At 46.6% G+C, this 25,780-nt stretch overlaps 1 protein-coding gene across 13 annotated transcripts in view; it reads left to right on the top strand.

Moving 5' to 3' along the window:
• The window catches only part of ATXN1 (ataxin 1), a 342,349-nt gene that overhangs the window by 307,068 nt on the left and 9,501 nt on the right, over positions 1 to 25,780 (top strand). For 12 of the 13 annotated variants that reach the window (XM_063160277.1, XM_063160269.1, XM_063160323.1 and 9 more), the window contains one exon: positions 17,208 to 19,248. In XM_063160277.1, coding sequence (XP_063016347.1) covers positions 17,368 to 19,248 — 1,881 coding nt within the window. In that variant the 5' untranslated portion in view covers positions 17,208 to 17,367. Of the gene's footprint in view, positions 1 to 4,846; positions 4,984 to 17,207; positions 19,249 to 25,780 lie in introns of those variants that run through there. The other variant, XM_063160341.1, reaches the window with a different exon arrangement.

Raw genomic sequence — 25,780 nt, 5'->3', positions numbered from 1 at the left:
TGGTGAGATTTACTTTGGCATAACTATTCCTGTATAAATATCCTCGTTCCAGGCTAGTATCTATTTGCATGCTAACAAAAAGCCAGAGATAGAACGTTTTCAAGAATTTCCATCTCCAGTGCAGCCAGTTGTTGTGGTGATGGGTTTTGTTCTCTGTTTGTGGAACTGGACCAAGCCTAAGAACACCAGCTCACTTCAGAGAGGTACCCAGCAAGAATGACTTTCACTTTCAACCTGAGCTGGCTCCAAACCAAGGACCCAGAGGGCAGAATAAATCCTTCCCCTTATCAATTGGCATTAGAGCCAATTTCTCATTTTCTTTTAGTTCTAGCAGTTTGATGATAACAGAAAATTATGAAAGCCATATACTATTAAATATGATGGTAATTAGATAATCTCCTATAACTGATTTTTAAAGCCTCTTGAGCTTCACTGGCTTTTTCTTTCTGATGGCACAGGACAGACTTCGTCTTATATGTTTTGCAAATGCTGCCACTGCATGAATATAACCCATGCTTATGGAGGAAGTTTGTTTCTCCTAATGTAATTGTCATTTGGCTTCTTAATCAGTTTCTAATATAAGGAAGGACTGATCTTGTTCCCATAGCCATAAACAAAATCTAGCAGTAAAGAAGCAAAACTTTAGTTAATAACTATCAAAAAGTGTTCTGTTGGTTTTATTATCTGACCAGAACGATCTTTCTCTGCATCCCTCATCTCCAGGCCACATTCTGCAGGTAGGAAGTGAAGAAAACAGAGAGGCTGTCCTGCATCAGCTTTTCTCTTTAAAGATTATAATCTGTGCCATTAAATCCAAAACAAATGGCAATCCACATGCATATTTAAGGTTGTTTAACACTTGTTTGAGATCAGTAGTTTGAGTTTTTACAGAAATTTTGTACTGACCTGCCTGTGAAGTGTGGCTTCTCTCCAGTGAATGTGAAGAGAATAAATACCCTCCCATCAGCAAGGGTACGAGAAAGGCCCCTCAGGAAGGCTTCTTCACCACTGGTTTATGTTGTTAAAATGGTAGTGATGAGAAAAAACTCATCCTTAAGAACATGCTGAAATATGATTTAATGCCCATATCAGTCTGCTAACCATCTCAGTGTTTTTTCTTTAGCCTTAAAGTTGGGGAGTGGGAAAAGACAGGACAGAGTGGAAAATCTTTATGTAGAGTGTGACACAATAAACACTTCATAGTGATTGTATTACACATACTGTGTTAGTGCAATTCTGGGCATCAGTGAGAGGGCATGTAATTCACAGTACATTTTCTGGCTTTTAGTAATTCTTTCCTAGAATCAAAAGCGAGTGAGTGCGCAGTCTCAGTTCTGACTCAGTCTCATGCTGTTAGTGATAGTGGCATTTTAAGTGATATTGAAGCAAGGACAGAAACTAACATTTAAGAGGAAGCAAGAATGACAGAAATGCTAAGATGAGGAGAATAAAGAAAAAAAAAAAGCTAAAACAGTAGTTCAGAAAAGAACAGTGTGGGGGGAAATAATTTTACACCAGAGCCATAGAAAGAGTTCTTGACCACAGACTGAAAATTGGTAAAGCTCCTATTTCTTGTCAGACCAGCTTGATTTTCAGTCTAAGCTGCTGAGCGACGATTTTCCTCTAGTCTTATCCTGTGTCTTTTAATTAACCAGCGTTGTCATCCACATCTTTGAGATTCTGATGGGAGCAGCAGCTCATCTCTCTTGATTTGCTCAACACTCTGCATGCAGAAAGCAGCAGCTGCTGCTAGTGCTCCCAGGGCTGATTTGTCTGCATGTTCCACTGGAAATATTTGCCTAAATGAAGTAAGCTGTGTGAGGAGGTCCCTAGTCTAATTGGAGCATTAGGTCTGTGCAGTAGGTGGTATGCAGGTGGTTTTTTTGCTGGTTTTCTGGCAGTTGGTAATTTATCTCTGACATGTATGGGGTTTTGATGGATGTAGGTACAGCAACTGCATGGAAGAGCCATTAGGTGCTGGTACAGTGTGGCCATGCTGTGGCTTGCAGTGTTTTCAGAGTGCTTTGCTCCTCTTGGGCTCTCACACTTGGAGTAGCAGCTGCCATGGATCTCTGCAGGGGTCCTGGGCAAGGCCTTGACCTGAGTGGTGCAGAGGATTCAGTTGTGTTACCCTCACCTTTGCAGCTCCTCATTCGAGTGGTTTCAGCTGTGCTGAGTGGCAACACAAATCACAGCTGTCAAAATCACCTGCTAAAATCTAATTTTTGAGAGTCTTCCAACACTTTCAGTGGATAGGTGTAACAAGCATATTCCCATCCTTGCCAGCAGCCCACTAGTGAAATGGAATTGCACAAGGTTTCACTGATAGAGTTATAGCAATGCCACCCATGGGAGATTATTATCCCCCACTACTATAAGATTATTATTTAGAGATTATCATAAACTCGTTCTGTGGTGCCCCTTGTGTTAGTCATGCAGGCAGCTTTCCTCAGCAGCTGAGTCAGCACATGGGTAAGAGACATCTCCCCTCTCCTTCCTTCCCCACTGAATGGAATGGAGCAGCTTCTGAGATGCTGCAGCTCCTTCAACCCCAATTTACCAGACAGGCTAGCAGAGCCCTTCCCTCTCTTTCTTCTTTTCCCTCTCATTAATCCAGTGTGGTAGCTGTCAGCTCAACCTGGCTGTACATCACAGAGAATACTGTGCTGTTTTGGCAGCAATTTGAACTGAAAGGAAAGATTTTGCAGGCAGAATTGAACCTTTGGGAGGCGAGCTGAATGATGCTGTCACAGAAGAAGAAAGACTCCTTTTCCAGTGTAGCTCATGAGTTTTGCCAGGCAAGAGCAACAGTGTGAATTTTCATATACATATATATATATGCTTCAAGATACTTGGGTAGGTCTTGCCCTTGCTGGAAAGATTTAAATCTAATTAGAAATCAGAGATAAGAGGAAATGGTATTTCAGCCCATGAGAATTTCCACGATCTCAGAAAAACATTTCTTGATCTAATGGGAGGAAAACTTAAAAAGCTGAGATAAAGTGAAAATGAGGTAATAGGTGAACATGTTTTACAAAACAGTACAGCAAAGCCTATAGTCCTGTATTCAAGCTAGAGGGTGGTTTCATTTTAAACTAAATTTCTGTTGTAGTTATTGCATTTTTTAATTACACCTTCATTAAGTGTTTAAAACATTTAGTTTTGAAACCAGCAAATAGGTTTTATTTTTTTTTAATATTACTGGGAAAATATTTACAAAGAAGTTCCAGCAGTTTTTTCCAGCTGTCAATGTATTCAAACATTTTTGCCTCCAACAGATTCAGGTTTGAAAACAAACATTTCCTAATGTAATTTTTCCTTGAAAAATTCCTGCCTTTTTTATTAGACACCATTAGTTATTACTTAATTTTAGCCAAAGGGCAACAGTGACTTGTGTACTTTATTTCAGTTTTAGTTTCCCTAACCTTACAGCAGAGTGTTGTCAAGTATTTTTCCTTAGGAGCTGAATAAATTCTGACCAATTATGTTGTTGTTTTAGTCATCCTGGTTGTATGATCTCATGATCATTCCATATTTTTAGAACTTGTCTATTCTACCAAAGTGGTTATCTATCACTCATTGCAGTAGTTATTTCATGTTTCTAAGAAAATATGTCATTCATCCATAAGCACAAGAACAAAAGACAGAAGAAACAGCATTTTATTTCATATTTACCATGAAGAGTCTGCAAGTCACTAACAGTATGAAGAAGAAACCAAACCAGATTAACAGATGTAAAATCATTACACATTCAGAAGAAACAGTAGGCAGAGAGAGAAAGTGGTAAGCAGCTCAGAAGCTGGAGAATCACTTGGTCCATAACTAAATGGGCTTAAATAAAACCAGGAAAACCTCACTCTTCCTTTTTGCTGTAGGAATGGAGATGGTGAATAACGCTTTAGAGGCTGCAGGGGATGCTATGGAGCAGTGGGATGCATCCCATCTACACACAGCTATTGCTTCTCAAACTCTCAAGGCAGACACCGGGTGCCTCCATGATCAGACCAGCCTGACTGTCATGTCAGCATTCCTTGTTTGTCCTGGCTGGAGTGAGTGTCTTGGTGAGATGAGGCAGTGTTCTGCAAGGGACTCCTCCCCCAGGAGCTGTCCCCTCCCAAGAAAGTTTCCCCATTGGGTTCTGTTTTGCAATGGGAGGATCTGAGCCTGTTTTAACTATTTTCTTCTCTGGGAGAGCAGCACTTAAATTCTGGCTTGAAGAAGAATTCACAAAGGTTTTGAGCACTCAGATCTCAGGCTGAATCCTTCCCCTAATTTAGTTGGAGTACTTCTGAGAGGTCCTTAACTGATGTGGAAACTGAAATCTGGTCATTAGCAAGGTATCCTTGGATAGAGAAGAAGTTTTCATACAAGGTCTTGCCTTAGCCCCAGCCAGGGGTGGTACTTCAGAGCCCTGTGGGTGATACCCATTGAAGCTCCTTGGCAAACCTCGGGGGGATGAGTCTGTTGCCACAAAAGGGCTAACACATGTTTGCTGGGCCCTGTGCAAAAGGCTGTAGTTGGTAGAAGAGCTCTGTCAGCAGAGGACACACAGTTCTGAGCTGGATTTGCTGGCATGAGTCCAAGGAGTGCCAAAAAAAATCTGGAACTGCACTCTCATTTACTTGTGTATGAACGGAGCTGCACAGCAAGTTGTACCAGCAATGTATAATGTGATATCATGAATTTTAAAGGTCAACATAGCAGCTCACTAGTGTTTAAAATAAATCTTTAGAAGGATGAATTTCTGTGCTTAGAAAGTTGTGGAGTCTCTCTCTGTAGCTGAGTTGCAAGATAACAGACTTCAAATGAACCGCTAACTTTTGATTGCCTTTGCCCCACTTTCTAGTTCAGACCAGTGGATAGAGCTAAAGTCACCAGCTTTGATGAAGAAGGGAATCAACATTTCTCTTTCAGGCTTTGTATAAACAGGCAGCTGCTTGAGTATGCTGAAGTGTGAAGAATGTGAGCAGAGAAACAGCAAAAGTGAGTGGAAATCTCTAAGAAATACCACTAATACATTGGACTGCAGTTCAGCATTTTGTTAAGGGCATCATTTGTATTTATACTGTCAACAGGGTGGATGAATGGAGCTACAATAAATGATACAGACAATTTGAATTTTTCAGTGTGCTTGAGACATGATTCTGTTTCTCCAGCAAAAAAAGATGATGTTTTTCTGCCGTTTCAGGGATTAGGTAAATCCCCATGAGTGATGACAACAGACAGAACTAGGGCTTGCAGAAGTACAGAATGGAAAATATACTTGACACTTGTGAGAAGTGAACTCTGAGCTGGTAGTGTGGTTAGACACGCAAGCCTCATTTCACAGTGCTGAAATATTGCCTTCTCATTCTCCTATCTTGAATCATGAAATCTTACACTCTTCTAATGATTCTTTCAGAGGGAGCAGTGAAATTATTCATATAAAGAACCCAAATTGCTCCAACCACATCCCTTTTATTTATCTAGACCAAACTACAACTTCTGCAAAGTTTGGATCATTTGGGATAAAATTCTCAGCATTCCCAGGCTAGTTTTCTTCTCCTGCTCCTTTATGTTCCTGACCTTCTTCTGATAGCCTGCTTTAAAACTGGGTAACTACTTCTGGTGTCAGAAATCACACCTTGCTGGGCACTCCCATGTACGGAGCTTGATGCATGGAGGAGAGGCTCAGGAAGAGGAATTTCCGGGGATTTGATGCCCTGATGCCAGGAAAGGAGGTGACTGCAGTGAAGAAGGCTTGAGCAGCTGCTCAAGCAGGTCAGGGAAAGTTATACCTGGGCAGAGGAGGAAGTTTGTACTGTGTCTTGAATGTGTCTTAAATTGTGTCAGGGCTGCAAGAGAAGGGAGGTGAAGTGAAAAGAAGGAGCCTCCAAGCTTTGGACTCCATTTGGAGAAGGATGAGAGATGGGGGCAAAGGTAATGAAAGAGCCACAGTGCTTAAGGGCTTAGATAATTGACAGCCCTTAGCCAAGACTGAACTTCCAGTGAAGGAGGCTGACTTCAGTGTAGAGTACTTTGAGACTGCTTGACTGGTGTCCTACACACTCTGGAGTGCAGGAGGCCAAGGACTAAGAAGCAGCTTGTCTTCAGACACCTTTGCATTTCTTTCTCCTTTTTAATTCTATTAGTGCAGTAAAAGCATGCTGAGTAGTTTTTCTCTTACAGTCAGCAAATCCATGGTGTGTCATGTAGCAAAGAAGTGATGTTCAGCCATACCTCACTGCTCACTTGCTGGTGAGCTGCAATGTGTAAGTCTCACTTGTAGCCCTTGGACATGTCAACAGCTTTCTCCTCAGAAGCTGTGTGTTTGCTTGTCTGCTAGTTACTTGGGTGCTCTTCAGCATCACCCACCTACAGAGAGCTTCAGGAAAGGATCCTCGAGTTAATCATGGGCTCCTGTGCTATGGTCAGGAGTGGAGTCAGGATCAGAGTAACAGGTTCTGGTTTGGGGTCTTTTAAATGCTTTTGCTAAGTGCATCTGAACTACAGACCTTTAGCTAAGTGTTGGCCTTACATTAATAACCCTTCTTGAAAGTCTTTGTCTAATTTGCCATTTGTATCGTGGTTTGTGGTGGTGGCCACAGAAGGTTTCAGATTTGGTTTTTTTTTTTTTTTATCTAAAGAGAATTAGTGACTTTTAGGCCATCTACAGAAGAGGCACTTGAAGTTCCTGCAGAAAATATTTGTGCTCTCCGTGATAAGAGAGCATGGAGGGTTATAACATCTGATTTGCATCACTGGGGGAAGGTGGGGAGTATAGATACTCTTGAGCCATGTCAGCCAGGTCTGTGGCTGAAGATTTACACCAGGATATATTGTTTTCATTATATAACCATAAACACTATTTTGAAAAAGTCCAAAGTGCTTTATATTTCCAAGTTACTTTTATGGACTTGCTCAGAGTAATCTGCCATCTGGTATTTTTTTCACACAGGGCAGAATGAGGTAAGGGGGGAGAGATGCTCACTGCTTCCATGCTGTTGCTCAGCTTCCACTGAGAGAAATGTAACACCTTTCCCCTTTCCTTAGTGTCCAGCCTGGCTCCTTGCGTGAAGCTCTTCCCGGTAAAGTCAGAGCTGACTCTCAAAGCCTGCTTTTTGCAATAGTTATGAAGCAGCTTTCTTGTAGTGTGCTGGGAAAAAAATTGCTGTGAAAGTCATTCTGGTGACAGCTAGAGGGAAGTAACAACATTCTTTGCAGACTTACATGCAAAGAGTAAGAAAAATAAGTGCAAGGAAGGGGGCTGTATTCAATGCTTGAATGCTGCATGCCTGTAGGAAGTCTTACATTTATAAATATGGGGATCAAACAGACTTCAATTACCAATTGCTTTTAACATTAGCTGAGTGACGCTTCCCTTCTTTTTTCTGTTTTGGTTTTTTTTTTTGCAAACCCTATTTCCGTTCTGCTTTAGTCCCTTCTGTCTGGACTAAGCTGTGCAACGTATGTGGTAAGTGCAGAAGAAAGGGTGGGGGGGGAGCAGCCTTGCAGCAAAATGAGTTGTGTCGATCCTGCCACAATTCCTTTTTTCCCCCCTAAATAATCAAATTGCTTAATTAGTCATTGCTCTGGGGAAGTTCTCTACTCAGCTTCCTGCTGGCTGCACTGACTTACAGGGCTGCTCTCAATTCTGCGGTCTCCAGCGCCTGCGTCTGACCTCAGCACAGCTCCCAAGCCCTCTGTGCTCTTGGGGAGGCCGTGGCAAAGATGTGTTTGTGCCTGAGCTGCGTGCGAAGCTAAAGCCCTGTTCAGAGCTTGAGGAATGTTAGATTATCCTTCTTCTTCCAGCCCCAGTGGCTGATGTGAGCATGCTCCATGCATGCATGGCACTGGCTATTTGCCAGCTTTAGAGTAATTTTTTTTTTTTTGAATGAGTGAGTGAATGAATGAATGAATACCTGATTAAGTTAATGAAGCTGAGCCAATGGTGGGAGGGAGCGACTTGGCTGCTGCCTGCTCGAAGAGATCTGGCAGCACATTAGACTTGCATAACGCTTTATAGCTCCATGCTGCGCTCCATATGAGCCACAGGAGAGGGCTGCAATAATTACTCGGCTCTGGGATTGAGCCCAGCTGCAGGTAGCTAGTCATCCTCTTGTCCATTTCACTGGTGCCGGGAGTCACTTGTCTTGCGCCGTGGATTTCCAGGGGCACATGGGTAAGGCGCTTTCACAGCAGTGATCGCAGCGGTGAGAAAGCATGCTCGTGGCTCAGTGACTCTTACAAAAGATCCATTCAGGTTTCCAAGCTGTGATTCACTGGACCCACAGGTTCATCCCAGGAATATTTTTAGTTCCTGAGTTCAAAACTTGTATATAAATAACCTTGATGGGAGCTGTGTGATTTTTTTGTTTTCTTGTTCTTTCTTCACCTGTCTGGGAAAAATAGAGTGAAAGGTTTCCTTGTATCTGTTTTTTTTTTGTTTAAAAACCCCCAATTTTTAAGTCCTCAGAGTTCTTTTTGATTGTTGTTTAAGGCAACTTCTTTCTGGCAGCCCTGGATGATACATACCTTTGTTTCTCACATACTTAAATTAAGAGTACTGGCACTGCCTGTTAGCACACCGCCTTCATTTGTCAATGTTCCCTGCTTGAGAGCAACGATGATGATTTGCATTCTTAGTTGGAACGGGTGGGTTTTTTAATTGCAGCTGAAGCTTGTGACCGTGGAACCTGCTATGTTTGTATAATCCTGCATTATTTCATTTTCTTTTGATTATTTTCTGTGTTGCCTAATCAGAAACAGTTGGGGCGATCTCACCCTTGCCATGCTGGCCTCAGTCAAGTGACACTGGTGATGGATTTGGGCTCTGTGCCCATTTTATCTGCTTGCTCCCCATTAAGCAGGAGGGAGGCTCCCTACTCACTGAGTCAGGGAGAGTAACTAGTCACTTGGTTTTGTGGGCTGCAAGGCCTGGGGAGGCATTTCAGAGAGAGAGAAAGTGCAGGAGAGTTGATCTGGCTTTCTTGCTCGTGTGTATTCCTGCATGCACTGACCCCTATGACACTGCCTGAGATGTCAGTGCTGAGGTGGTCAGTGTGAGGGTCTGTGCAGGATGAGTGGGTGGTGCTGCAGGCCATACCTAAATGTAGCTGACTGGAGTGAAGAAGAAAAAAAATAAAGAGTTAGAGGAAAAAAGAGGGTCTGAGGGGGATGTTTAACTCATTCTCTGTCTGCACTACTGGGATATGTGCTGTGTGCCTTGAAAACAGCACGAGCTGCTGGCTTTTCTGTTTGTTCAGTAGTGATGGTCAGTCATCCTGATTTGGGAGGGCACCAAGAGTACACTGAGGCAATGAGCAAGGGCTGGTGCAAAATGGCTTCAAGTTCAAGCTTTACTGAATGAAGTCTGAGCGAAGGCAAGGTGTTGGAATCCATTTCAAGGGGAATTTAACATCAGTTCATGTTTCACACTTTACAGAAGGACTAATTATAGTCTAATTTGCTGGCATGTAGAATCTACCAGAGAAGCAGTCTGCAGGGAGGACTTCCAAGGAAAAGCACTGAGCAGGCAGATGACCTTTCCAAATCTTCCCCTAAAGCCGTGCTCTCACACTGTCCCCTTATCAGCCAGGCTTAAAGGCACACTCCTCCCCGTGAGCGCCTGTGCTTATCTGCAAAATGGCTGCTCTGAGTTGGCTGCTGCTTGCTGGTGTTCCTGGCTGGATCTTCAAAGGGGTGAAACGCCCCCGGTTTCTGTAATTTTTCGTGGGGGTCTTATTCAAGTCTCCTGGCAGCGAAGCCGGGCGTCTCTCTTAATTTGTTTTGCAGAAGATGGAGAGAATGTTAGCGAGCATTTTCAGACACATGGAAGGAGACCTGTGTGACATATCTGCAGTACAAATGTGTTCATACAGGCATGACAGTTTCTGTCACAAGTTAAAATGAGTGGCGAGTGGGTGTTGCTACGTTTAGAGTCACTCATTTGAAATTTTCAATGGAAAATTGTGTAGGCAGCTCCCATTGTAGCCACATTGTAGGCACATTTTAGATAAATGAAAAACATCAACAAAGTAATTTCTGTATTAGCCTTGTTTATAAATGAACTCTATTCACTCATTTAAGCTGCAGAAGCACCTCTAGGGGATGGCTGTGAGAGTAGAGGGTGTCACTGAGCACTGTCAGATGTCCTGCTCTGGCAGCAGTCACTGCAAGGCAGGAGATAAAAGACTGGATGCTGCGCTGGCCACTTGTGGAGTTGCAAAGGTGGGATCCCCCTTTCCATCCTGGTGTTGGTGGGGTTGAAAGAGCACTTTAATTTATGTGAGTTGGCTCCATGGCTTCTGTGCTGCCACCACAGACTCTGGGTATGTGTGCTGTGGAATGCTGACTTCCTGAGCATCTTGGTTTGGTGGTCCTCATGTCCTGGCACAGCTGACTCGGGGAGCAGGGCTTTGGAGGGCTTTGGCAGGCCTCTGTCAGGCTGCAAAGGCTTCAGTGCGGCCTGCTGGTAAATCATCAAGCTGCTGGAGTGAGCTCCAGCCATGTGGGACTATGCAGCTGGCAGTCAGCCTGAGCTGAGACCCCAGGCCTGAGCAGCCTCAGAACCTTCCTTTGTGGCTGCAGATGGAGCTGCTTCTCGTAGGGTCAGCTGAGGTGCACTTTCTGTTGTGCAGCTGAGAGACAAAGCTGCGCATCAAGCTGTGCACACTCAAATGGCTTTGCTCCAGGCTCAGACCCTCACTTAGCAGTTACACCCTTTCCTTTCCCCCACAGGGGCAGAACACTGTGGAATCCAGCATTTCAGCCTCAGAAAAATCTTCACTGTAATCAGCACTGTCAGCTCATACATTTTTATTTGTGGATATCTCATGCTATTTCACAAAATTCCGTTTCCTGGTGTCAAATGATGAGAAGGGAAATTCCACTTTTAGCCAAACTAGTAAGTTTGTGGGCTGCAGGGAAAAGCTAGAGACCTTAATCCTGAAAGAAGGCCTCACACAGCAGAGGGGCAAGTTAAAAGAAGTAGTAATAATAATAATAATAATAATAATAATAATAATAATAATAATAATAATAATAATAATAATACCCTTCACCTTTATAATTTTAATAAATCTTTTATTTGTGAACTAGTATTGTGTGTTTCAGAAGCAAGAAGCTGGGCCTGACTCCTGACATGTGAGAGCCCAGGTTTGGCATAGCAAGGGGGGAGGTTTCTGTGCCAGGGAGCGAGGGTGCTGCTGTGGGGTGGGCTGGGAGGGTGGCAGGATGGCCAACACAGCCCTCCAGTGTCAGCCCTGACATGGGGAGAGTTTGTGGCTCCTGGAGGAAATGCTTCCTTGCTTCCAGCCTCCCTGGCATATTGTACTGTGTGCTCTGGTACCACCTCTCTGCAGAGCATGCTGGAAGAGGAGGGATCACCTTTGCTGAAAGCTTTTTTCTGTATAAACTAAGGATGTCAGCAGCTGTGAATCCATTTAAATCACCCAGAGTACTCACAGTCCTGCAAGGCTTACGTGTAGCTGCACTGCTGTGTGTGTGCACAGAAAGGACAGGAAGGTCTGCTGCACACCCAGAGCATGGAGTGACTTCTGCAGATGCTGAAAATAAGGGCATCTCTCCTGCTGCAGAATGAAGGGATGGCACCCAGATGATCTGATGGCAGAAACCTGAAAACTTCTGAAAGTCAATTCCAACTCTTCATTCAGCAGTTAGCTTAACTAAAACCAAAGATAATTTTAGCATCATGTTCCTGTGCAGCTCACCAGCACCTATCAGGCATAATAATGTGTTATTAACTAAGCACAGTCTAACCATAGTAGCTCAGGAGGCAAGTGCCCTACTTAGGACATGCACATCTCTCATCCTCAGAACTCAGGGCAAGTAGAAAAAACAGTTGGAAAAGACAGTTAACCAGTGGAGTAGCTTTCTAATAATCAGTTTTATCACCTGTGCTTGTGAATGGCTGTCCAGGAACTCCATAATCTGTCTGTCCTTTTAAGAATATGTCTTACATTGTTTTTTCCTCCTAAACCTTCCTCTCTCAACTCTGGTACCTACATACCTCCATTAAATTCATGGGAATGTTGAGTCTTTGGGCATCTCACATCTGGTGATGTGCTCCCTGAGGTTTGCTGATATCACTTATTTTTTGTCTTGTGTGGAGTCTGTCTGATGTGCCAGGGGAGAGGAAGGACGCGCAGAACCGCTGCTCACTGTGCTGAAACCTGTAGCAATTTGCTGTGGCAGATTCCCAGAAGTATAATAAGAACTAACACTGCACTGCACAGTCTGTCTTGTGGAAGCAGTGTTGATCAAGAATCCTTTCATTTTGGGAGGAGAATTTCAAATTTTATTAGAGGTTTTCATGTTCCTTATTAATGGATCTCTGCAGTTGGCTCTCCCGGGAATTCTGCCACGGAGCTGTGAAATTGGTCGGGTTGGACAATAAACTCCTATAGCTATTGTTGGCCTGCGTTGAACTGCACATGGCAGGGCTGATGGAATCTGTAGCAGCTACAACCATGAATATGTAGCTGGCAGCGGGCAGGCTGCAGAGCGGGGCGGGGAGAAAGCTGGCGTGCGGACCTGAGAGGCACAATGCAGCTGCGGAGCCCTCTGCAGCGTGTCTGGCTTTTCCTCTCTCTCAACCCGATCCTGCAAGATGCCAGCCTCCTTGGAGGGGAGGGGAGAGGTGGGACGAAGTGCCTCCCCCTGTCACTCCTTTCCAGCGCTGCCGCAATCACTCACTCGTGATAGGACGGGCGGGTGGTTTGGGGCGGGAGCATCGGGCTGCGCCGCGGCATCTGCCCGGTAACACCCAGGCACAGAGGGCCGCGCATCGGGCTCCGCTCCGCCAATGCTGCGTTAGCAGCTGCGTGCCGGGCGCGGCGACGGCGTCTGGTGAGGAGAGACACAGTTTTTGTAGTGCGTAAATGTGCACTAGATATATCTCACGGAAAAATGTGAGAGTTTGCCGGTCGCACCTGAGGCTGGAAAGTGGAAGTTGAACGGGCATAGTACTCTGTGTGTTTTTAGGATTTGCGATCAAAGGAGCCTTTTGACAATAAGTGACTGGCTTAATTGAATACCCCCGAAGTTGGAAGCTGACGACTGCCCCCCCCCCCCCCCTTGGGTGTTTGCCTCTTGCACCAGACCTTCCTGCTGCTGGCACATGATGGTGTGAGCTTGCTGGCAACTGCAGAAAGGTCGGGCGCCAGAGGAGGATGGAGGGACCAGATTTTTGAAGGAGGTTTAGAGACCCAAAAAAGCATGTTAGCTGCACCATGGGACAGAGAAAGTGCTTGATTTCTCAAGGCAGTGAAAGTCCCACCGTTTGCATAGCCAGGTGCTGCTGTGTTCTGTGGTTCTGACCCCAATTTCTCTGCACCCCAAAGCTCAGTCCTGGCTGGTGGGACACAGCGTGTCGCTGTGTTTGGATGCTTGCATTGCTGGTTTTACCTTCGCTGCAGTGAACTCCAGATAAATAAAGGAGGTCAGCATCTGAAGCTATAACCCAATATCCTCCCCTGTGTTTTAAAGTTATTAGATTAAATAAGTAGAAAAATTTTGTTTTGGGAAGCACAGTGAGATTTAAAGTGCCTTGCAAAGAGATCCTGGAGTTTTGCATGAAAATGCACATCCCGAGCTCCAGTGAGCAATCCCTCTGGGACCAGAGCAAGCCCAGATGGTGACTCCTCCAAGTGATTATTTTTCTGCCTTAAGCCTTTCCAGGAATTTGAGTGTGGGCAGACTGCCAGCGGACACTGGCTGTCCAGACAGTTTAGCAATGTTCCATGTGTACTCACTGCCAGAGATACCAAAGTCCAGCTGCTCTCCCTGATCTCTTTGTCCCTTTTACCTTCCCAGCCATAATTACACATGCCTGCACGCACGCACGCACTTGTGACACACACAGGAGCAAAAAATCACCTGGTGTTTCCTGCTCATTTGCATATCTACAAATCATGATTGACGGCTCAAAAGTTAAGGAAAGCTCCAGAGTCGGAAAAATGTCTTGAATAAAAAAAAAAAAAAAAAAAAGCATGCAAATAACAAACCCTGCGGCACACCACAGAAGGCAAGCATTCATCTTTCTAGGACAGCCAGCAAAAAACTGCTTCACCAGGTCTTGTACCTCTTGCCTTTGAGACACTCTTGTTTAGGTTGTCTCCCTTTCATTGCTTCCCAAGCAAATCAGTCCTGTCTTATCTTTACTGTTGCTGGAACTTGAATAATGCTGAAAAATTACTGTTTTACTTTTAGATCTTGAAGTAGAGGTAGGCTGTTTTATGCTGCATATTTCCAATTTTTACAACTGCAGTCCTGTGTCTGTTAAGAGCTCAAAGTCTCACTGTGAAGTGCCTGGGCTTGAAAAAGTGGGGCAGTATTCACTGCTCTATGGCTACCTCATCCCTTGTCTCCATTAAATTTATTCGTTCCTCTTGTGTTCTCCAGGAGATTTTGGGCAGTCCTTTTGTTACCGGTAAAGATTAAGTCGGCCATCCGAAGAATTTACACCAAAAAACCAAAATGCACAACCCAAAAGAGTTAGTACTTGGTATTTTTGAAGGATGTTAGCTTTGACATTGGAGGCCACCCAAACCTCAGTGGTTCAATGCTATTTAGCAGAATAAAATCTTTGCTTCAGCTCCTGCATAATGAAACTTCACCCCATTTCACAGAGCTTCATAGTACTACTTTCAATGCAGAGAAGCTGAACCCAGATGTCTCGAACTTTTGGAAGCACTGGTTTTGGGGAGCCTGGCTTACCCATCACAGCAAAAGAGCCTGTCCCTATTCAGTCCCGTGTACAAGCTCTCTGCTCTGTTGCAGGCAGAGAAGCCAGCCCTCTGCCTCTGCTCCCAGCTTTTCCCTGTGGGAGTGTATTTAAATTCTGGATTGGCAGCTCATGTTCCAGAAGAGATTGGAGTATGGTCCCAGCCCAGCACAAGCTCCCCATGGCAGGGGGAGCAGGATGAGCACCCCATTCTGAGGATGTCCCCCCTGGGCAGCTGCCTGGGCCAGGATCTGCTGACTTACCTACCCAAGCCGACTGCCTGGGGCACAAGGCTACAGAGAGCTAAAGTTAACCAAGGATGACTGCGCAAATGTGAGCTCGGCAGTTTTATTTTTAGTCGAACTTAAAAAGAAAAATCTGTAAGTCATGTGTAATATAATAATTTTAGCTGTTGCCAAGACACGCTGAGCAACTGTTAGGAGGGGGGAAGGCCCGTGCTGATCGAGCAGGGCCCTGTCTCCTGGCTGCCCTCGTCGCCGCAGCCGCGGTGCTGAGGTGATGGCGCTGACAGAGCAGGGCAGGTCAGGATAGTGCCTGGGCTGCTGCGCCCTGGGTGACACTGGCCCTTGCACGTCTGAAGCTTCCCTGAGTTCTTTCATCCTCCCTATCTCCTCAAAGCCAGGGAATCTACCCTGAAGCAGTGCTATACCGTCCTTCTCCAGTTCTAGCTGTTGGTGTTTCATTACCGTTTATCAATATTTAAAGAATGGAGTAATTAACTTAAGACTGATTGTATCAAACCATTAGAAGATTTGGACTTTTCCTGCAGGCTTACAGCAGCTTGGAGGACCATAAACGTAAAGAGTGCTTTTAAAGACAGGTTTAATCTGAGTCTAGTGTGTCTTCAAAGTACTTCATACACATATAAACATCAGGCTTATTGTTCATTAGAAGTGAGGCAGCAGGGAAAGAAATCCCCCAAAGGAATATTACTTGCCATAAGACAAGTATCATTACTGCTGCTCAGCATTCCCTTTAAAGTGGGCTATATCCTATTTCCATCTTCTTTCACATCCACTCTTAATTCTTTCTCTCTATTCTTCTTACATGTAATGCATGCTTTTCTTGTTGAGATGCCACTCATGTGAGGTGCATGGCTTCTCATCACCCATTCTTGAACAACTTTCAAAACAGCCAGAAATGCAGATGACAGGTGGTGGCTGGACAGGGGCTGAGGAAAAGTTTCACTCTTCATGAAGGTTGATTAGGCAAGGCAAGGTTTCAGGAAGAGAGAAAATGTGAAACATGTTACAGTTACAATATTTTCTTTAGCAGGTAATAGAACAGTTAGGAAGACTTTGTTGCCTTTGGATGAAATCGGTAATGCAGAGAAAGTCACTTACGTTCTCCAACAGCAAAATCAGCCCAGTATGAAACTGCGAGTTTTTACAGTGGTGGGGGCTCATGATTTGGATCAGGAAACTCAAACACACTTTTCTGAGCAGTTCTGGGCAGGTGTCCCCAAGGCTGAGGACACCTGCGTCAAACTCATGGACCTGTGACTGTGGCTCTGAGTGTGGTACCAACAGCCTCTGTGGTGCAGCAGGGGCTAAGAAACAGTGGGGTTGGATCCTGCCAGAGATGGATATGGTGCCAGCACCTGGCTCTGGCCTACCTGCATGTGGCAGGAAGTTCCTCCCAGCAGAGTCCTGGCTGGATACCTGAATGTGAGGCATCAGTAGCAGAGCGAGTTCAAAGCACTGGGTCAAAAAAACCCCACCAGACATCAAAAACCTGGCTCAGATCCATCCCTGGCTCTGGGCTGCTGCTGTAAATAGCTCGCGTGGCTGAGCTTCATTGCCAGACTGGGAGATGAAGCACACGTGTCCCTGTAATGAGCTGTGGTGTGGAGTGGGGACAGGAGGCAGCTGCTGCCTCCACAGCCCTGCAGGGTGTCACGTGAAGTCGCCCTGCCGGTGTCTCTGGGTTTCAGGGGTTTAGCAGTGACACACCACCTTCCCTCTGCGCCACTCACCGTGGCTTATTGCTAACAATATTTTGTGTGTGCTTGTTCCTCAGGGATCCCTGCTGTGTGCCCACGTTGGTTTAGGGCACGTTAGGGTGAAGGCAGTGTCATCATTGCAGGGGAAGAAGAATCTGGAAGAACAAAGCAGGCTCCACAGAGATATGGAGGGTTTTCACAGAGAAAGGAGAATGGGCCTTGGGAAATAAATAACTGCTGCTAAATGTGCCAAGTTATGGCCAGGTTGTTTCTGATATGTCTAAATTTTTTAATGTTTTCCTGATGCATTAGCAGACATGCCCAGGATTTTTCTGCTATTTACAGCATAGCTAGCTGTCAACTGCTCCTTGATGTGAGAGTGGCAATGCCTGACCATTTTTATTTTTTTTTCCAGAACTCTTTTTCCTATTTGCTGATTTAGGAGATCTGCTTATTTGTTTTCATTTCTCATTGCTGATGATATGACTTTGGTCTCCCTTGCCCACCCTTTCGTTGCAGAATCCAGAGGAGCTGTCGGAGGATCGTGCTCACAGGGAGATGATTCCTCATGAAGTCACTGGATCCCCTGCAGAAATCAAATGTGACTTTCCGTTTATCAGACTGAAATCAGAGCCAGCCAGACAGTGAAGCAAGCACAGTGGAGGGGGGACGGCGAAAGATGAAATCCAACCAAGAGCGGAGCAATGAATGCCTGCCACCTAAGAAGCGAGAAATCCCTGCCACCAGCCTGCCTTCGGAGGTGAAGCCGGTCCTGCCAAACGAAAACCACCGTGCAGATAACCTGGCATGGCTCCCCAGCACACCCAGCGGCCAGGGCTGCCTGGGGGGCCGGCACCGGCCCGGGGGCACCTCCTCGGTGGAGGCAGGCTTGCAGCAGGGTTTGCACAAGTCACTGTCTGCAGGGATGGACTATTCCCCGCCGAGCGCACCCAGGTCCGTTCCGGCCTCTACCACTCTTCCCACGGTGTACTCGCCCGCCCTCTCCCAGTCAGGGACCCCCGTTTCCCCCGTGCAGTACACTCACCTGCAGCACACCTTCCAGTTCGTCGGGCCCCAGTACAGCGGATCGTACACCGGATTCATCCCCTCGCAGCTGATCTCCCCAACGGCCAATTCCGCGACCGGCGCCGTGGCGGCGGCCACCGCCGTTGCAACCACTCCATCCCAGCGCTCCCAGCTGGAGGCTTATTCCACTTTGCTGGCCAGCATGAGCGGCTTAAGCCAGCAGGGGCACAAAGTTGAGCCGCACCTGGTCAGGACGCCTGGACTGATCGCTGCTGGGTCTCCTCCGCCCACCCAGCAGAACCAGTACGTCCACATTTCCAGCTCTTCCCAGAGCACTGTCAGAAACGTCTCTCCTCCAACCATCCCAGTCCCCCTGCACCCACATCAGACGGTGATCCCGCACACCCTCACCCTTGGCCCTTCCTCCCAAGTGGTGGTGCAGTACACTGACTCAGGGGGCCACTTTGTCACCAGGGATGCCCCCAAGAAACCCGAGAGCAGCCGGCTGCAGGCGATGCAGGCCAAGGAGGTACTGAACGGCGAGTTAGAGAAGAGCCGGAGGTACGGCATTTCGCCTTCTGCCGACATGGGTCTAGTCAAAGCAGGCAATAAACCAGCTCCCCATCACTATGAGACCAGGCACGTGGTGGTCCACTCGAGCCCCGCCGAGTACGGCGTGCGGGATTCCTCAGGTGTCCGAGCCTCTGTCATGGTGGTCCCCAACAGCAGCACGCCCACGGCGGACATGGAGGTGCAGCAGGCCGCCAACCGTGAGACCTCTCCTTCAGCCCTCAACGACAAGGGAAGTTTGCACTTAGGAAAGCCAACCCACCGGTCCTATGCCTTGTCTCCGCAGCAGGCTCTGGGCCACGAGGGCGTGAAGGCGGTGGCCACGCTGTCCCCTCACACCGTCATTCAGACCACCCACAGCGCCTCCGAGCAGCTCCCCGTGGGGCTGCCGGCGACAGCTTTCTACACCGGCACCCAGCCGCCGGTGATCGGCTACCTGAGCGGCCAGCAGCAAGCCATCGGCTACCCCGGCAGCCTGCCGCAGCACCTGGTGATCCCGGGCACACAGTCCCTGCTGATTCCGGTCGGCAGCGCGGACGTCGAGCCGTCGGGAGTCACGCCCGCGATCGTCACGTCGTCTCCTCAGTTTGCAGCAGTGCCTCACACGTTCGTCACCACCGCCGTCCCCAAGAGCGAGAACTTCAGCGCGGAGCCCCTCACCACCCAGCCTGCCTACCAGGCCACCATGGTGCAGGCGCAGATCCACCTGCCCGTGGTGCAGTCCATCGCCTCCCCTGCCGCCGCGCCCCCCACGCTGCCCCCTTACTTCATGAAGGGGTCGATCATCCAGCTGGCCAACGGGGAGCTGAAGAAAGTGGAGGACTTGAAAACAGAAGACTTCATTCAGAGCGCGGAAATCAGCAACGACCTGAAAATAGACTCCAGCACTGTGGAGAGGATTGAAGACAGCCATAGCCCGGGCATCGCCGTCATACAGTTTGCCGTGGGGGAGCATCGAGCACAGGTAATGGCATTGCGTGATGGGCTGGGGGGTTGGACCGGGGTGCATGCCCTGGCCCCCCAGGCCACACCACAGCTCACCTGCTTTGGATCCACTTGGGCTTGGTTCTTCATCCATCTGTGGTTCAAACTGTAGACCAAAAATCGTCCCACTCACTGTGCTGGGAGGAGCCATCAGGTCACACTGGTGATAGATGTAGACTCTTGGATATCAAATGGGCCTCTTTTATAGCTGGGGAGCTCACAGGAAGACTTATGTGATTTTCATGGGTTTTGATTAAAATACCAGATAATGTAAGGAGTATGAAAGGTTACATTTTTCATTTTGATAGGTGATTTTTACAATTAACACCAGAAGGGTTGTGATAGAATCAGATCAAAACTGACCCTAAAGAGATAGGCTGGGCACAAGGCAGTGAATTTCCATGGCTTAAAAACTTGGAGCTGCCTGGTAATAATTCTCATAATGCACATAAGTTACTGAAATGCACTTCAGAGTTTTTCTGAAGGTTTGCTTGAAGGTGGTTTTAACATTGCATGGCTCATGTAAACTCTGTGGTCAAGTGCAATTTGGAAGGAAAAACTGTCTAGGTGTCTGGGCAGGCTGTGCTTCTGACCTCTGCTTCTCTGTTTGCAAAGCAGGAAGAAAACCTGTAACTTTCCAGAGGTGCTTTTAGGTTGAGAACAAGTGGATATTGATTTGAAAGCGTTATCCTGATGTTTTTGATCCATTTTCTGAGCAATTTAGATTCTGTTGGTTGATGCCAAAAAGTTGAGATGTACTGTGTAGCATTTGGCTTCCTGGAGGTACTCAGTTTAGATAATCCTGCTGCAAATCTTTTTGTTTTGGTGTGAGTGCTGTGAGCTCCACCATCTGCAGCTCTGATGCTGCAGCCTCAGCACTGGAGAAGCAGAATGAGAGAGAAGGAGAATGAGAGGAACTGAGCACACACCTCAGGCTGATGGTTTGGAGGAGGAAAGCAAACAGTGATGGTACTGAGGAGCAGATCACACAGAAAATTTCTTACAGTCTCAGCAGCCTGTGGCCTGTCCTTCCTCAAGAGTACACACACGGTGAATCACTACATGTGACATATCCTCCTTCTCAAGTCAAACAGGCAGATTCCCTGTGTGGGTTTGTTCATGCATGTGCCTGCATCTGCACAGCTGATTGAAGTCGAGCCTCTCATGCTTCCAGTATAGAGACTCGATTTTTTTCCCGACTGCTTAACTGTATTTTGGTGCATCTCAGGTTAGAGGAACTGTCCTTGGATAAGGACCAGTTACTATAGTTTGCCATGGTGCCTTGAATAATGAGATTTCAAAACTAGCAATCTCCACTCTGCAATTTTCATCTTGCACACATTTCTCTGCCTGCAGCCAGGCCATCGGTGTCTGCACAGAAGAAGGGGTACAAATGAGCAGATAGCGTTTATGTCATGTCTCGGTCGCAGCCCTGTCAAGGCAGGCAAGGGACTGCGGTCCCGGGAAGAGCTGCTCTTTTGCAGGGGGTGGAGTGCCATCCTCTGGCAGAAAGAGAGCAAGTCCGAGGCTCTGCAAATCCAGGGCCTGGCACACAGGTCTCACCCAGCAGTGTCACCTTACAGAGAAGCCTATCGGGAGCAGGCTGACATCATCGCAGCCGAAATACTCCCCAGCTGTGTTTCCCACCGGGGATGCTTCCAGAATGGAGGGCGAGTCACGTTGAGATATGATTAGAACGAGGGTTTAATTTAGGTTTCCTGCAGATTCCAGGACTTGGGTCTCTTCCCAGATCAGCTGTGTCCCTGCCTAGCAGGCACTACTGCTGGTTTTCCTTTGCTTTGGGGAGCGGGGAGAGAAAGAGAGAGAGCTCATGCATTTCTACATGCTTGAAGTCTCTGACCTCACCCTTAGCCTGCTGTGGTGCTCTGGAAGCATTCAGCCTTATTTGCAGGTGTGCAGCAGTCATTACTCCTTAGAAAATTGCCTGTGTGAAGAGGCTTAGTTTTCTCTCTGAAAGAGCAGTACTTTGTGGAGCTGCTCTGAGCACCAGCACTGTGGTGCTGCCGTGCTGAAATGGAGCTCTTGACTCTGGAGTGCAGGGGGATAGAGCTGTGTGTGTAGTGCAGCTCCACAAAGTATTTCATTACAATTGACTTTCACTTGCATACGTGCTTCTGCAGGGAGAGAGCTTTTCGAGTGGTATTACCAAGGGAGGGTAACTTGTAAAGAGTAAGTGCCATACAGAAATAGGGTTGTTATCATTAGCTTTGGCTCACTTACTTACTCCTTTCAGGGATCGCTGGGAAGTCATTATAATATTGATGAATCTGTATTTTCAAGCTCTGTGCAAACACTAGCTAATTTTCTCACCAGTTGAGGGACAGAGGTAGGAGGTTATTTTCAGCTGAGCATATACCCCTGTCATGTAAACAGGGCAGCTACTCCTGTGTCGTGTCACTGCCAGCCCACAGCTGGCCCTCCCCAGCACAGCACCTGGGCAGAAAGGGGTCATCTTCCCTGCTTTTCCAGTCCTCCAGTCACCTAGAAAATCCATCCTTCTTCCAGGTGTGGAAATCTAGAGGAAAATCAACACACTTGAAGGCCTTAGTAACTGAAATAAATGAACTAACTGTCTTGACCCCTGGAGGGATGCTAGGTTTCCATTTCACATCATCCCAACTCTGGATTAACAAGTCAAGTAAGTATCAACTGAGCCAGAACATAAAGTCCAGCTGCTGCTCCTGTGCATTCAAGGTGCCTAGAAGACAAGACCCATGGATCTACATCTCTTTGGAATACCATATATTATTTTTGTAATAAGAATTTCACCATGATTATGTATTATAGAATTATGGAATTATAATTATGTGTTATAGAATTTCATCACCTGTCTATCCTTTTGCTGCCAGGAGAACACAGAAGCAAGTAATTCACCTCCCTTGATGTTGAGGTCAAAGCACACAGGCTATGCAAAATAAGTTCTCTGAAATGCTACACTTCAGTTCCTAATAATTTCTAAAGTATAGATTAAATGGAAAAGATGAGCATGCAGTTCTTAATTTCCCTTAAAAAAAAAAAAAAAAACAAAAAAAAACAGCAAAACCAAACTGGAATCAACACCACTAGAGATGGGAAAGTCCCATTAGAGCATGCAGTTATTAGCCCTAACTAGTTTAGTTTAGTGCATCTGTTTTTAGACCATCATCTAGTTCAGTTTCTCCCTTACATCTTTCAATGCACACACAAATGGTTACTTTTTCTTTGAGCTCCCTTTTTCATTATCTTTGTCACCATAACAGACACAGAAAGAGATGTCGACTCAGTTCATTGCTGCAGATAGAGATCTCTGCCAGCCTTCCCCTCATGTGATCTCTGTGTCCCCTGGTCACAGGACAGTAAGTCCTTTTGTCTGCAAGTGATGGGTGGCTGTGGTCTGTCCTCACGTTCCTGAGCTCTGGGAGTGCAGCAGATGACAGAGCTCATGTGATGAAGGCGGCAGCCTGTGGTCTGCTGGAGGAGAGGCGGCTTCTCCTGGGAAATGACGGCATTGCGTGACTGCAGGGAGCAGCAGGCAGCCCCTGCCGTTCCAGCCCTGCCTGCCTTTGCCATAGAACAGGGGACTGAACTGGGGTACATGAAGCCCTGGGGGTGCCCAGGCAGAGCCTGTTCTGGAGAGTGGTTCCACGGCACGAGGTGCTGCCTACAGCCCCAGAAGTCTCTCACAGGAAATCCACTCTTGTGAAGGCATCGGAGTGCAGGGGGAACAGTAGAAGTGCTGAAGTTTCTGACTAGGGGAGGTTGTGTGGGAGCAGGGCACTGCAGAGGCTTCTCTCTGTGAGGAGGAGGGCTTCTATTCTGTGAATTCACCCAGTTGTTTTTTGGGCCCGAGAAGCCTTTCAGCACCCAAAGCAAGGCCTTCAGTGGAGAGCTCTGCTGCTTAATTGCACATTGTTTCCAGAACTGCTTCCTTCTCTTTGTTTCCAACCTGCCACTCCTAGTTTCATCACATTTTAATAGCATTATGGAGAAAAACACTTTATTGGAAAATGCATGTTTACATTTATTAAAATATTGTTCACATGAACCACTTTCATTAGGCACCTTTTGCTTTCGTGCTTGTTATTTTGGTTGCAGCAGAGAGGCCCAAAACTAAAGTTGAGTTTCTCAGTGATGGGAAGGGTGTTTCCTGGGCATCAGATCTTCCAGCCCCTAGTATAAGTATTCCAGCTCCAGATGGGATTTCTTAAGCTGTCTTAAGCCTGTCTTGCCTACTGAGTTTGGCTGAGAAATAAAAATTACAGAATTATAGAAAGTTTCAGTTTTCAGTGGCTGCACTGAAGAGTTTTGGCTGCTTTCACTAGTCAGTGTTAACAAACAGAAATAATAACTTACTTAGCTTGCAATGGAGTCTCAGTGTGCCTTGAGAGGAATCAACATATTTTGTTTCTTACTTTATCCTCTTACTAGTAGGTAGAAAAGTTCCAAATTTCCTTCTCTCCTATAATAATTGTGGCAAATACTGGGGGGTTGGAGGGAAGTTTTTAAAATAAAGGGTTTTGTCTTTTAATGCAGTGGTCAGAAAAAAATTTGTGGGGGTGTTTTTACTGAACTTTCACACTTCAAAGTTCTTAAACTTGTTTTTAGAGGATGGTTGCCTCAAATCCCTCCTTAGCTGAATCCAGAAGCAGACAGCTCAAACAGGGCTTCATAATCCATGAGGGAACTTCCCCATTTCAAATCAAAAGTGGTACATGCACAGTGTGACCAGATCGTGGGGATTCTAGCATTCCACCATCTTTGGTGTTATTCATGATCACCACCACCAATTCTGGTATGTGTTTCAGTGATCAACTCTTCAGGCAAGTGTTTTGGATACTACATTTAAAAAAAAAGCATAATGTGTGGTGGAAATGTGTTGACATCAAAAGGATCTTGTGTGTTGGTGAGGATGATGCACACAACCAAGTATGATTCCCATAGATACAAATAGCTTCTGACAGGATGGAAAAGTAGAAAAGGAAAGAAAAAAAGAGAGCAGGCAAGCAGGAAGATGTGACAAAAAGCAATATAAAGGAGAAAGCTTTGTCCACCAGATGATCCATGCTTGGAGACAGCCTACAGTTCTTGTGTAGACAGCAGCTTCCATCTAAGTCCATGGGAGATTCTGGATACTCATTACTTCTCCTGATTAGACTTCAGATAAACTGAGATGCATATGTGTGGAATAGGATCCCAAGCTCTGGGCAAGTATTTCTGCAAATCCTCATGCTGGAGTGTTTCTATCCAGTGACATGAAGGGCTGGGGCTTTCATGGTTACCTCACCCCAGTTTCTCCATAGTTCAGAGCTTAAACCAGGGCTCAGGTCAGGTCCCTTTCCACTACTGCAGTGTGTGTGGTTTGTTGCAAATAGTTCTGGTTGGAAAAGGTTTAACATGACAAAAATTGATGTAGTATCTTACACTTCTAAACTGCTCCTTTTGAAATTCCATGTACAGTGGCTTACTGTGTTGGGCAGGTGGAGTGGCAGGATAATGGATGCAGTGTTATCCACTGGCCTAGTTGCAGAAGTGCATAGCATATATTTATAGACTCAATTAGGTTTTTCCAACCCTCCATAAACAGCAGTTTATGGCTGCTAGTGCATGGCATGCACATAGTCAGAGGCACCGTCAACATCCGGTGGGAATCATTGGTTTCCTGCTTCTGGAGCATCTATCTCTGAGCTGTCAGACATTCCTGAGCAAGTCTTGTTGCCCAAAAGGGCTGTGGAGCTGGTGGGGTGTGAGGGGCACTACCAGGGGCCCTGCTGGCAGGGAGAGCAGCTGTGGGGGTGGCACTGCTAGCAGGGAAGGGGCAGGGCTGCTGGGGGCTGTGCTTCCATAGAGCCCAGCCTCTTCTGTGAGACAGACAGACTGTGCAACTCCATCCCAAGGCTCACACGTAACATTATGAACAGATGTGTTGGAACTCAGGAGTGCAGTGTGCATCTCAAACTGCTTCTGTGTCAAAATGGATTTTTAATGGTGCAAAGCCATGCTGGGTGTGACAGAGTTACTCATTCCAGGGGTGAGAGGTGGTTTCACATCCCTGCTGTGATCTTCCTTTTAAGTGAGTCTGTGGTCCTGGAGAGGGAAGACTCTCCAGGCAGCTGATGCAGTCTGTGGCTGCTGAATGGCTCAGAAATGAGGTGAGCACATGTATTCAGGTGATCTCCTACCCTTTTGCCCCTACCAAATTAGGGTTACACCATCAGAGTGGGATTGTGCCCCCATGCCTGAGAAGAGCTCCAGAGGACACGAGGCCTGTGGGAGCAGAGCAGTGGGTATCTGTCTCCAGCACAAGCCAGCCTCTTACAGTCACAGACCTCACTGATGTGACAGGCAGCAGTTAAAAGCACGTGCCAAGTTTTAAAGAAGTATTAGTCAGAATTTCCTGCTCTCTTTGTAGTGGGCTGGGGAGGGGGGATGTCAGCCCCATGCGTTGAGAATCACATGAGTCCACATCAAGTGTTTGAGCCTGCAGTGAGTGCTGGACTGCTACCACGTGCAAA

Source organism: Melospiza melodia, chromosome 1 (genome assembly GCF_035770615.1).
Source record: "Melospiza melodia melodia isolate bMelMel2 chromosome 1, bMelMel2.pri, whole genome shotgun sequence".
NCBI classification, from domain to species: domain Eukaryota; kingdom Metazoa; phylum Chordata; class Aves; order Passeriformes; family Passerellidae; genus Melospiza; species Melospiza melodia.
Note: the sequence above shows the minus strand (reverse complement) of the source record. Positions and strands in the feature narration are given on the sequence as shown.